General features: G+C 37.0%; 2 protein-coding genes and 1 non-coding gene across 9 annotated transcripts; 2 read left to right on the top strand and 1 right to left on the bottom strand.

Moving 5' to 3' along the window:
* The first annotated feature begins 3,900 nt into the window (after positions 1-3,900).
* Positions 3,901-5,746, top strand: LOC127791350 (fasciclin-like arabinogalactan protein 7). 6 transcript variants are annotated; one of them, XM_052321166.1, is made up of 3 exons: positions 3,962-4,168; positions 4,514-4,687; positions 4,795-5,746. In XM_052321166.1, the coding sequence occupies exon 3, from the start codon at positions 4,826-4,828 to the stop codon at positions 5,612-5,614; it is 789 nt and encodes a 262-aa protein (XP_052177126.1). In that variant the 5' UTR covers positions 3,962-4,168; positions 4,514-4,687; positions 4,795-4,825; the 3' UTR covers positions 5,615-5,746. The 6 variants fall into 6 exon arrangements, 5 of the variants coding, with proteins under 5 accessions (XP_052177126.1, XP_052177125.1, XP_052177123.1 ...); XM_052321165.1 differs by having other exon boundaries at positions 4,492-4,687; XR_008020933.1 differs by lacking the exons at positions 4,514-4,687; positions 4,795-5,746 and adding an exon at positions 4,269-4,485 and having other exon boundaries at positions 3,901-4,168.
* Positions 5,747-6,172: 426 nt separating this feature from the next.
* TRNAI-AAU (transfer RNA isoleucine (anticodon AAU)) lies at positions 6,173-6,246 on the top strand. Its single transcript has one exon. It is a non-coding gene; the product is annotated as a tRNA-Ile (tRNA).
* A 347-nt stretch (positions 6,247-6,593) lies between these two features.
* LOC127792385 (BTB/POZ domain-containing protein At2g04740) lies at positions 6,594-12,044 on the bottom strand. Of its 2 annotated transcripts, none has more exons than XM_052322860.1 (5): positions 11,428-12,044; positions 8,900-9,662; positions 8,583-8,619; positions 8,373-8,506; positions 6,594-7,200 (listed from the first exon to the last, which is right to left on the bottom strand). In XM_052322860.1, exons 1-5 carry the CDS (start codon positions 11,894-11,896, stop codon positions 6,798-6,800), a joined length of 1,806 nt encoding a protein of 601 aa, XP_052178820.1. In that variant the 5' UTR covers positions 11,897-12,044; the 3' UTR covers positions 6,594-6,797. The 2 variants fall into 2 exon arrangements, with proteins under 2 accessions (XP_052178820.1, XP_052178821.1); XM_052322861.1 differs by having other exon boundaries at positions 8,900-9,659.
* Between the last annotated feature and the right edge of the window lie 503 nt (positions 12,045-12,547).

The following is a 12,547-nucleotide window of genomic DNA, read 5'->3' as shown; positions in this document are numbered from 1 at the left end:
GAGGCAGTCCGAATCTGTCAAGGTGAGTGTTCGCTCCCCCAACTTTGTTTTGAATTGTGAGTGGTTCTACCCGAAAAGACTTTAAGTGACACGTGAATGGTTTACTGTGAATGTTCATCCCTATGGCTTGGTTTATTATGGTTGTCCAAACAATTATTTACACATGCATTGAATTTCATACGGTAAATTGCATACATTGAGATGTTGATTTTATGCATATTATGATTTTTCGGCATTGGCTTGTTTTGTGTCGTCCATGGGGACGTGGGTTGGTAACTTGTGACGTAGCACAGAGTGACAGCACTCGGGATGCGTACCTAGGATTAATGCTAGGTGACCCACTTAGGACGGGGCTGAGACGGACTTCACCCTACGGGACCCAAGTGGCGGGGCTGAGAGTGGACACCACCCCGGTTGTTGGCTCAAGTGGCGGGGCTGCGAGTGGACACCACCCCAGGTTCCTTTGAGCAATAGCATTAATGCCGAGGTGACGTCGATTCCGAGGATAGTGCTGATGTGACACTCTTGAGGCTAGGGTTGCGTTGGGTTGGAGCGTAAAGCCTAACAATGACAATGGGGTGATTCCCGAGTTCATATGCCGAGGTTGTCCCTCCTAAGCAGGATTGTTTTGCCAATGGGCCGAAGTGGTTGTGTCGCCTTTAGAGAGATTGTATTTTCCCCGATTAGGGTTAAGTGCTATGTGGGATTCTCTGCTTTGTTACTCGATTACCTCAATTGTATTACTTTACTAACTTCATAGTTCACCTGATTCCTATCAAGACTTTAGCAAATATCTAAAATATGTTATATCGAGAAAACACATTTTTTAATTTGAGCTCCACTTCAAATTCTATCAACAACAATTTTTTCCTTTTTCCTAGTGTTTCACTCACATCCACCCACCTACTTACCACACCTTCATCTTGTCTTCCCCAATGCCTTCTACCATTGTAATAGCGAGCACAACCGACATTTTCTTTTGTTATTCTCATCCTTGCTACTGCGATGGCTTCTTCTGCAACTGCGACCATGAGCACTCCTAGTATTCTATTCCTTTAATCTTGTCATTCTCATCTCTCAATCAACACCATTATATCTCCCTTCGCCACTGCAACACCAACAATTTCTCTTTCAATTCTCAAATCAAAACAAAGATAAAAATAAAAAATAAAAAACACTCTCCACATATAAATAACCCTAATTTTTTTTCAAAATCTCAACCATATAGTCAAACAAGTCTCCACCAAATCTTTTAGGTCTGCAAACATCAATCAAATCAAGATGATGAAAATGATATAAATTCCCTCAAATATTTGTTTATCCAAATGACTTGGTTTTTATGATTAAAAAAAGTTGGTATAGCACCCAAGCTTAATCATAAACAAAGATCTTTTCTCCCTTTCAACTCTCAATGATGTGAAGCTATGATTTGGTAAGCATGGAAACAGTCCAAAATTGCCCCTTCATCAATGTTTTTTGTGTCCCAATTTTACTATAAAAGTAAGCTCTTTCTAGAATATTTATCTAATTTATCATTGATTTTAATTAATTTGTATCTATTGTATATGATGGTGGTCAATGTTTTAATGATTATATTTATGTAATTGACATTATTATTTCCAAACTAACTCTAAATTTAGGATTAATTATACCAATAATCACTCAACTTTATATTTTGTTACTGTTTGGTTACTGAACTTTGAAATGTTACTTGTTAATCACTAATATTTCAAAACTATTACTACTTAGCCACTAAACTTTAAAATATTATCTACTAGTCACTAATATTTCAAAACCGTTTCACATCCGTCACTCGTGAACTTAAAGTTCAGTGACTAACGAGTGATGGGTAAGAAAACGATTTTGAAATATTAGTGACTAACAGATAACATTTCAAAATTCAGTGATCAAACAGTAACAAAATACAAAATTGAGTGATTATTGGTGTAATTAACTTCTATATCTATCACCTCATTGATGGTGTTTAAGTGTCCCTGATCTGCCTTAAATCGGATCAAATTGGAATTAAAATTAATAAAATTTGAATTGATGACTAAATCAAATAAAGAGAAGATCAGATTAGACTGATCCAATTAACATATAATAGTGTATGTATGTACGTACAATAGTAGTGTTTGTACGCATTGTTATTTTTGTTTGATATTTAACACAAAGATCGATTTTTTAATTTTTCCACATCTCAAAAGTCAAGATTAACAAAACTAAGATTTGACTAGTTTATTTGATTAACTCTATCAATGGATTCACATCACCAACCCTAAAGAAAAAAAAGAAAAACAGATTGACTGTTGGATCCATGTCCAAGGCTGTCTTTTGATAAGCACATTGCAACTACTAATTAATAAACAATCTTAGATGGTGTCCAAAATTATTAATTTATATGATGTCCACTGGCTCTTGCTTCCAAGGCATTTCCACCCACAAAGCCTGAATAGAGTTGTTGCAAATAAATAATAAAATTCAAATGATATAGAAGTAAATTAAATAAATAAATAAAATATGGTCTATGATGCTTATTTTACACGCCAAGTTAATTAAAAAAATAAGTCTTTCTTTGATAAAAAAAAAAAATAAAACTGGTGAAAATTAAGTGTAAAAAAGAATTTTATTGGTGGGTTTATTTAATATGCACTCAAAGAATAGTGAGTGCCTATTAAATAGTTTTTATTTTTAAGTATAATTATTAAGGAGTGATATAGTTTTAATTAGTCCTATAATTGTTGCATTAAATTCACAGCTTGATGGTTGAGATGACATCTTCTACCATTCAATTGCTAGTTTGACTTTGATCTTGTGGTCCTTCTAGTAATTATCTTTTTTTTTTTTTGAAAATATTTTTTAAAAATATTAGTACAATGAAAATAAGTTATCTTAATATTTTTTTACACAAGATAATGTAGCCATAATAATCCAAAAATTAATAGCTCATGGATGGAATTTTAGTTAAAAAAAGTGGTGTTTCTAATGATGGATTGAGGAGTAACTTGTAAGAATCTATTTATAATATTCTAAACTCAATTTACGTACTATCTTAATGGGCGAATAGTCCAACTTTTGAAACATACTATAGCTCCAGGCGATGAACAACCGGCATCGAAGTGCCAAATCTAATCAAGGGCAAAGGGCTTTGATTATTTTTCATGAATTATTCTATCTGTATGATGTTATATTAACAAATTATAAGCAAGATGAACTTTCTATTTTTTGTGAGGGTGATTTTCTAATGACTAAAAAAGAGCGATATTGATCATCTTATCTTAGTTTATAATATTAAACAATAAAATTTTTATAGAAAATATGGTAAAAAAAAAATGAATGGCTTATTTATATCATTGTAATGGCAAGTAAAAAGAAAATTCATTATAGTAACTTATAATTTTAAAAAAATATCATTAATTAAGGTATTGCATTTTTCATATAAAATGATGTGACTTATCAATATTCATAAATTTAAAGAAACACTTGTGAAAATATTATGGCACTATCATAGAAAAATTAGATAAATTGTACTCAACATCCTTGAGTTTTGGTATTAATACAAAGAGCATTTATCAACTTTTAAAAATTACACTAACTACTTTTAATGTTCAAAAGTTATTTCAAATGGATATTCTCTAGGTTTTATAGAATTATTACATAAATTTCTTAACAATTTTCGACTTAATGGAAGTCAGTGCAATTTTTAAAATGAGAAGGTTGCCTATTGTAATTTGATGAAATCTCAAGTGTGGAATGTAATTTACCCCCAAAAATACTATCTAAATAATATGGTGATAATAGTTCTGTGGTTATAATTTACTTTCTAATAAGGACAAATTTTTTATTTGAAATATGAGTTAGTTGAAATTGTGACAGAGAAAGCCCACCCCACATGAGCATTCTGTCCATGCCACTACATTTACTCCCAAGAAATCGCCCTCCTCAGTCCAAAGCCAACTCCCAGCTGTATGTAATTTCTACCTAATTCTCTCTCTCTCTCTCTCTCCCTCCCTCTCCTTTTACCTTCACCAGCTGCCACCCTCCAATGTTCAGTTGCTACCTTTCTTTCCTAACAAGCACATTCCTTTTAAATAGTCTCAATTATCATAAGAAACTGCACTGCATTGGTACCCAACACAGCGCGTCTCTCTGAATCCCTCTTGCTCAGGTCAGTACTTTCAGCATTTCCCGGTTTGATGTCATGGCTCATCTTTTAGTTTGATCTTCATGTCAATTTGGTTAAAAGGGTTTCGCTTTTCTGTCTTTAGTATTGTTTTTGAAAGAGTCCATCTGATCAAAATGGGGTGTTTTTGATCTGGGTCCTCCAGTGGCATTCTTCACCGTTTCTACTGTCACTCTCATCTGTAATTGCCATCTCTCATTTTTCTCTTTTTCCCTCTGTTCTTGGTTTATTTGGGTATTCTTGATCAGGCTCTGCAATTGTTCTTTCTAGATTCCCAATATTTGATGCTCATCTTGTTTCACTTGAAGCTATTTTGTCAAATTATGATAGTTTCCCAACGGCGTATTGATCTAGTGAAAACCAAGGCCGAAGCCAGGTATCAAATATGGATCGCAAAGCCAGGGTTTAATCTTGGAGAATTTGGACAGTTTCACCACAATTTCCTTGATTTTAGGGGTGTTGTTTACTAATGCCGTTGAGACCACAGAATCAGATCATCAATTTGTATAACTTCCTTATACAAAATTTACTGTTATGAGCTACTTGTTTCTTCTAACAAATACATGTGCTATAAAAACTGAAAATACTGATATCTGGGTTTTTGTCCTTAGCAGGACTTAGGGCTAAAACTTTGGGGAAAATATGGAACTGGAATTGAGCCTGATTTTCATGATCAGCACCGCATTAGCCTTGCTCTGTTGTCCATCCACACATGGCGCAACTGCTGCATCTCCGGCACCGGCCCCGGTCCCGGCCCCGGCTCCGGCTCCGGGCCCAGAATTCGTCAACCTGACAGACCTTCTCACAGTGGCTGGCCCATTCCATACCTTCCTGACATACCTTGAATCCACCAAAGTGATTGAAACCTTCCAAAACCAAGCCAACAAAAGTGATGAAGGGATCACCATCTTTGTGCCAAAAGATGAAGCATTCTCATCCCTTAAGAAGCCCTCCCTCTCCAACCTCACCCAAGACCAGCTCAAATCGCTCTGCCTCTTCCATGCCTTGCCACACTACTACAGCCTAGCAGACTTCAAGAACCTCAGCCAATTAAGCCCGGTTAGTACCCTAGCCGGTGCCCAATACTCTCTGAATTTCACCGATGAGTCTGGAACGGTGCACCTTAGCTCAGGATGGGCGCACACAAAAATCAGCAGCAGCGTGCATTCGACTTATCCTGTCGCCGTTTATCAGGTTGACAAGGTCCTCCTTCCCGAAGCCATCTTTGGCACCAACATTCCTCCAACCCCGGCACCAGCTCCATTGCCTAATATTGCTCCAGATGGAAATGCTCATGCTGGGCCTGTAGGCAGCAAATCTAGTCCAACATCTTCCCCTAGATCATCATCCTCATGTAGGATTGCTGGCCTGATGAGTACTTGGAGTCAGTTGGCTTTGGCTGTTTCGGGCTGCCTTGTATTGTTCTTGTAAGCGAGAGGGCGATTGAATTATGCCGGCTATTTAATTTGTCTTAAGATTTACAATGTATGAGAATTTGGATTCATCTGCTGTAACTACTCTCTTTGTTTAAATGGCATTTTTACTTGGTTTTGAGTTTGAGAATGGCTGTGTTCTTTTGTTCTCCCGTGCTGTATAGCGCTTATGTAAAAGGGTTATTTTTATAACTTGAACTAATGACATTCCTGTCATAAAAAAACGTAAATCTTTTCGTCGCGCTGCTACGAGAGTCGCCATCAAAAGGAAGTGATATATATATATATATATATATGCTGGAGCGAACCAATCTCACATGGGAGATGCTCATTAGTGGGCCATTTTTCAGAAGAGTCTCTTCACATTTATGGGGGCTGGTGGTGGTCACTTTGCTTGTGAAACACACCTTGTAAATCTCGAGGGGTTTTTATTGGGCCTCCTGCATTTGAATTGAAGGGAATAAATTTACTTTCTGAAATGCTTTTCTTGTTCGTATGGTAGTGCTCACCAGACAAGCAAAGAACAAAGATTGAGAGATATGAGATGGAATCGCGTGGCCTATTAGCTCAGTTGGTTAGAGCGTCGTGCTAATAACGCGAAGGTCGCAGGTTCGAGACCTGCATGGGCCAATGCGGAATCATCATTTTTTTCACCCAGCCAGCAATATACAGCTTCGGTTCGACTTTATTATACACGTACATGGAATATTGTTAGATTAGACACTCGAGAATTTGACTTTGTAATTTTTTATTTAAAATTGCCATAAAAAGTGTTTTTTGCATAAAATATAATAATTTGAAAGAATGTAAAACATATCATTTTCACATATACACTTCACATACAAAATGCAAAACTAGATTTATGTGGATTTGAAGGCAAATTTTGGTTTTTGTTTGAAAACTTGAAAAGGCAAAGCCAAATATCAGAAAAATGGGAAAATAATAGAGTAAAACATTTTCATACAAAAGTAAAATACTTTGGGTTGAAACAGTCCAAGCTGAATCTTTGAAGGGCAATGAATTTCATCATACATTGGGCATTTGCCACGAAGGAAGATGCAGAAGCACAAGATGTTCTCTTTCTCTCTCTCTCTCGAATGCTACTATCTGAAAAGGCACTTATTTAGATACATTTGAAAAGGAGAAAAATAAAAAGAATACAAATGTCGTCTATCTTTCCTTTAGGCCCATTTTGGGGTAACAATGGATGACGGGGGAAGGGCAGGTTCTTCTTTAGAGCACTCTTGGTGAACATCACTGCTAAGAGCACCTGAATTTTCTTGTTCTGCAACCAGCATTAGCATCTCAAGCCGCTTATCGAACAACAGTGCACTTTCATCTCTCTTGTCGAGCTCTGCAGCCTCGGCCTCCAGCCATTTCTCTCGTAGATCGTCAAGAAGATTTTGTTGGTCCGTATTCCCCCCAGCTCCCGGAGCACTTGGGGCCGTGGTTCGGAGTGATGAATCTCCGGATGGAGGGGGAAGGGTCAGCAACATTGCCCGGAACTCGGGAGTTTCAGCGAATGTCTCGAAGTTACAAGCTATCACGTCCAGACAATACTCCCGAATCTTCAGAACACCGTACCTGCAGGCAACCGTAACAAAGTCGAAGTCAGTTCAAGAGCCATCGTAAGCATGAACTGGACTCAATCATTAGACCTTTCCCTAATTCTCAGTATGTAGTGTAGAGGAATGTTCAAGTCTTATATCAACCAGCAAGACCCATATTCCTCCTAAATCAGTTGGGTAAAGATGGGGTTGGGGATACTCATGTAATGTTGTCCATCTTTTGGTAGAACAAGTATCGAATCTTGGCAAGTCTTCATCACTCTGCACCATTGCCAATTTCCTCTTACAATTTTTCAAGGGTAAACAGTTGTGACAGCTAAACCCTGTTTGATTCCGTTGCTTTCAGTTTTTTGTGTTTATTTTCAAAATTTTGAACCAAAACAATAACAGAGAACACTGTTTGACTGGGTGTTATTGTTTACCAAAAAAGGAAGCAAAAGAATAATTGGGTGTTTTATGTCATGTTCGTCTTCAATCTGTCAATTTTCCTAACTTGATTTTATTCAATAGCTTTTTAAGATATGCATTATCACAAATAATTGCAAATATTAAGTAAAAAGATCAATACATATGTAAAATAAGATTATATTACATATCTAGAAAAAAAAAAAAAGATTATATTATACTTACAAAAATTGTATCACAGTATGAAGAAAAAAATAACACAAATAACTTCATCAGCCACATTTTGTTTGTTTTCAAAATTTCTGAGGATGAGTAGAAGACAGCAAGAGTCAAAGACATTATATTTTCATCTCTCCAACTGAAAACAAAAACTAAATACACAACTTTGAAAACAAACACTAAAAATGAATGCTCAAAAACTGACAAGAAAATTCAATGGAATGGGCCATAAGTTTTCAGCCAAGCAGATGTACTAGGTGCCTATCACCATCATGGGCATCCCATTAGTTTTTCACAAGAAATTAGAATCAAAGAAATGACCCTCACACGGCTCTTTTCATCCAAATTACAGAATAAGAAAATGATTTGTCCTTGGAACCAGCACCTCAATCATAAAAAAAATGTTCAAAAAATAATAATAATTACTACCAAAAATAAGAAAAATTTCAAAAGTTCAAACAAGCACTGGAAGATCACCAATGGATTTGATAAGCAAAGCATAACTTAAAAATTCCCAATTCTATCAAGAAATTCAAGAAAAACAGCTAAAGGAAGGAAACATACAAGTCTGATAATATCAGCCAATGGCACAATTCTGCTGGAGGAACCATTTCTAGGTGTGGCAGCAGTACATCAGCAACAGCACGCTTTAGAGGAAATAACAAGTACCTTGAAGCCGCATCAAACATTTCTTCAGCCTGGTCCATAAAAACAATGAGGCTTACACACAAGCTAGTAAGATCTGGCATCCTAAGGTTTCTTCAGTTAGCATACCTGATCTGGGTCTATATCTGTCAAACCATCAGTGTACCTGATCCAGTAGACTAATTCAATCAGACAGAAGTTAAAATGGAATAGGATTTCAGGTCTGAAGTTCGTACAGGCATCCTAAGGGTAACCTAAGAGCTAATTCAGGACAACAAGAAGGTAAAAATTATCAGAGGACAAAATTGATTAGGTGGTACGTCTGATTGATGGGCCAACTTGCAACTTATCGAAACAACCAAAACTAGGGCATTGAGAGGTTGATGTACTCTTCAGTGAAAAGTGCTCAATGAGTTTTGCATTTGAGTTAGAAAGAAGAAACTTACATGTACTCAATCATTTTCTCAAATGCCTCTGTGCTCAAATCATGTTCTTCAAGACAAGGAAGAATATAATCAGGTAAGCCATCTTTTCCTTCAAGAAAATCCTTCATGCGAGATAATCTTGCTTTAAAGTACTCTGATCTGGAAGCTAAAACCACTTGATGGCATCGGAATGTCTTTTTGTTGACCCTTACACAAACATCTGCAAGATCATCATCAAACTCACTCATTTGCGTTGCACCAAGACAAGATACTAAATTATCAACACTGCCGTCAGGGTTCTGTTCCTTGTTGGAGTTTGCAAGACAAATTTGGATAATCTTATTTAAAGCAGCTGGAAGTCGGTCTTCCTCAGGAAGGGACATGCCCTCCAAGATAAACCGCTTCTGAGAGTCATCTATATCTGTAAGTGCTTTGTATTCTGCATATTTTTGGTGAATCAATTCTTTCTCAAGGACCCTCTGCAATGACCCACACTTGCAACCTTTGCAAATTCTCAAAAGATCTTCCATGTCATCTACTGCAATTTCCAGTCTGTCGGAATAAAAGAAGTGGATGAGGCTATAAAAAGCAGGATAGAATAAACCCCCCGTTGAGAATCTTACTTCCTTTCGATACTTCCAATCAGTTTCAAATTTTCTCTTGAAGAAAGGTGACCGAGCACTCAAGATGACCTTGTGAGCTTCAATAGGTCTTCCTTGCACATAAAAGACAACATCTGGAAGGAAGTGACCAGAAGTGGATCCCCCGGTGGATGAATTATCTACTATCCATGCCAAAGAAGATCAACATGCAAAATCAAATAAACAATCAAGCATAACTTATCAAGAAAAAAATATAAAGCACAAGATATGAAAACCACAATCAAGTGACTTGATATGTATCATACAAGAATGTAAAGAGAATGCATCCCTCATTACGAACTATTAGATTCCTAAAATTAATCATTAGTAATTCATAATCATGACAAACCAATTAACATGTTATTCAGGTCACAGTTTTTGTGTAAATTTTATATAAGAATATCATTTTTCTCTCACGTTTAGATTAGAAAACCTTCATTTAGCATCAACCAAATAAAGACAATAAATGATGAAGTTCAAATTAAGATTTTTTTATCTTCATATGTTAAATAGAAAACCTAATTAAAATCTGAACAAAATATGAGACATGGATCTAAGGCATGAGTGACTGATGTGCAGACTTTGCAGTTTGCACCATACAGTAACAAACTTTCTTGGCTCTATTTGGATGCACAGTTCAAAATTAACTGTTTCAGCTGTAAAGAATTGATAATTTTTGGAACTCAGTCCAAAATATATTTCAGCCGCTAATAAATGCATTTCCATAAGTCAGCCCGGTGCAGACACACTACATGCATATAGCCTGATTCCAGCCTCCACTGCAGAAGCCTGAGAAACTTTACAGTTTAGACAACATTTTCCTTCAAGGAGCTTATCAATTAGTCAAGTATAAAGCAGAGCTTTTAGAAGTGATTTGCTATCCATTTGAGATAGAGTGGTATGATAGCTCGAGGTCTTCAACAAGCCACTGTAGGGCAATTTATTGGTAAGTGGAGTTTGGATGGAAGGTGGCATTTGGATGAAACATGATTGGGTCTCCAAGGAGGTCAGAAAGAATATATGATGGTTTGACATTTGGAAGAATACCTTATAGGCTTAGCTTTTCTCCTTATTATATGAGCTGCTACTTGGATTGAAATGGATTTCAAAATCCAGGGTAAGGCTTGCATAAGATAATAAGTCATGTAAGCTACATAAAAATGATATCTACTTAGGGGAAAAAGAAAAGAGGAAGAAGAAGATTTCCCCAAACAATTCTCATGATTGCCCTTAATGAGATGAGTTTAGGAGAAAAATTCCTCGCATGTGTAAATTAGAAGTATAACAAGCTATAGCAATGAGAGAGAGAGAGAAACACACACACTATCCCTGATATTTAAGGCAGATGCATTATTTTGCTATGATTTCTTTTATACATTTATATAATATTTGGCTCTTTTCAGGTCTAGTAGATATCTTCTTCCCAGCTAATTCTTCCTCGTTGCTGCACTGCATGTAAAAGAAATGCTCTCCGTAAGTCAAATATTAGTCTCAACAAATTGTGGTCTCCATATATTGCTTTTCCAATAGCATTAATTGCTTCCAAAATTCAGCCACAGAAAAACTGCCTACAGTAGAAGAGTTACTTATTATTGGTTTCCTTGGTTTCCAAAATTCAGCCACAGTAAGTCCTAAGATAATACTCATCCAACGAATTTCTGCTAGAGTTCCACGAGCAGTCTTTACTAAGTTTCAAGCAAGGTAAATAATTCTAAGTGCTTGGAGCGAAGAATCTCCTATACACATTCTCTTTCGAATGAATAATCAAATGATTACATAGGTTTTTAACTAATACCTGTGCATTTTTCTCTCATTCTCTACCCAGTCAAATAGAAAACTATAAAAAGAAAAAAAAAAAGAACACTTGGAAGTTTCATTCAAGCTACAGTAATCTGGTCCATATCAAACCTGGAACTTCGGACAGATTGTCAGACTGTTCGAGGTATGTCCCGTTCGCTCGGCACCCCAAGAACGTCTCCCTCAGAGCTGCTTGCAACGGCCCTAGAGGCGGCGGCCGGGCCTCGAACGATTTCAGCAGCTTGCGCACCTTCAGATTAAGCGCCGCGTAGTGGCACCGGTCACCGTCAAACGTATGCTCCGAGCAAATCGCGCCGCTCTCCAGCAACATCCTCGCCGCGTCAAGGTGCCCGGCCAAGCAGGCGTAGTACAGCGCCACCGAGTCCCACTGGTCCCTCGCGTTGACATTCACGCCTGACTCAAGCAGGTCCCGCAGCCGGACGACGTCACCGGCACGGGAGGCCTCGAACACATCCCCGAACGGCACCTTCTTCAGCGGAACGGACGCCGCGAAGTCCTGCGGGTCGAGGTCGATGCCGTCCAGGTCCGAGTCGATGGTCCACGACCTTGAGTTGGACATAATTCGAATATTATTAGGTCTTCGTCTCCAGTTCTAAGCAAATTAGGTTTCGAATCCATGATAGCAGGGGCTAGGGTTCGAACGGAGGAACATTTCCGGCTGCGGTTAGGGTTTTATTAGATAGACCAGCGAAAGCTGGATGACGATAGCGGGATTGGATTTTATAGGGTGTGGAAGAAGCGAATCCAAGGGGCAGAATTGTCACGTCGGGGAAAAAAGTTGTCGGCTATCTTAGGAGGGATGTCTGAAAGATACATGAGAATTTTTTTTTTCCCCAAATTTCTTTTTTACGATTTTATAAACAAAGAATCTCTTTCCTTGGAGTGGTCATAAATGTTTATTCTCTCTCAATCTTATAAATATGGGTTATGATTATTTATTATTTTTTCATGTCATTTTAAAAGTTATCCACATTCTTTTATTTTCTATTTTTTTGTCTTGTAATATTATGTGCTAAGTATAAAACCTAAATAAGTGATCGATGAATTGAATGACATATGATGAACCACCTATGGTTAAGGGTAGGCTATTGAATATCTTAAATTTTTATTTTTTTAGTTAATTAAAAATTACAAAACATATTTAACACGATATTAAAAAACTTTCAGTCTTTATCTTATTTATTTTCTTGATCTTTTATCATTATCTTTC

The sequence above is a fragment of the Diospyros lotus genome, chromosome 15, assembly GCF_014633365.1.
Source record: "Diospyros lotus cultivar Yz01 chromosome 15, ASM1463336v1, whole genome shotgun sequence".
Lineage (NCBI taxonomy): Eukaryota > Viridiplantae > Streptophyta > Magnoliopsida > Ericales > Ebenaceae > Diospyros > Diospyros lotus.
Note: the sequence above shows the minus strand (reverse complement) of the source record. Positions and strands in the feature narration are given on the sequence as shown.

Excerpts from the sequence above, each read along its gene's own strand:
- LOC127791350 (XM_052321163.1), top strand. The coding sequence starts at position 4,826 with ATGGAACTGGAATTGAGCCTGATTTTCATGATCAGCACCGCATTAGCC.
- LOC127792385 (XM_052322860.1), bottom strand. The coding sequence starts at position 11,896 with ATGTCCAACTCAAGGTCGTGGACCATCGACTCGGACCTGGACGGCATC. Across the intron at positions 9,663-11,427 it reads CAATCTGTCCGAAGTTCCAG|TAGATAATTCATCCACCGGG; the intron begins GTTTGATATGGA and ends TGGCATGGATAG. Across the intron at positions 8,507-8,582 it reads CAGATATAGACCCAGATCAG|GCTGAAGAAATGTTTGATGC; the intron begins GTATGCTAACTG and ends TTTATGGACCAG.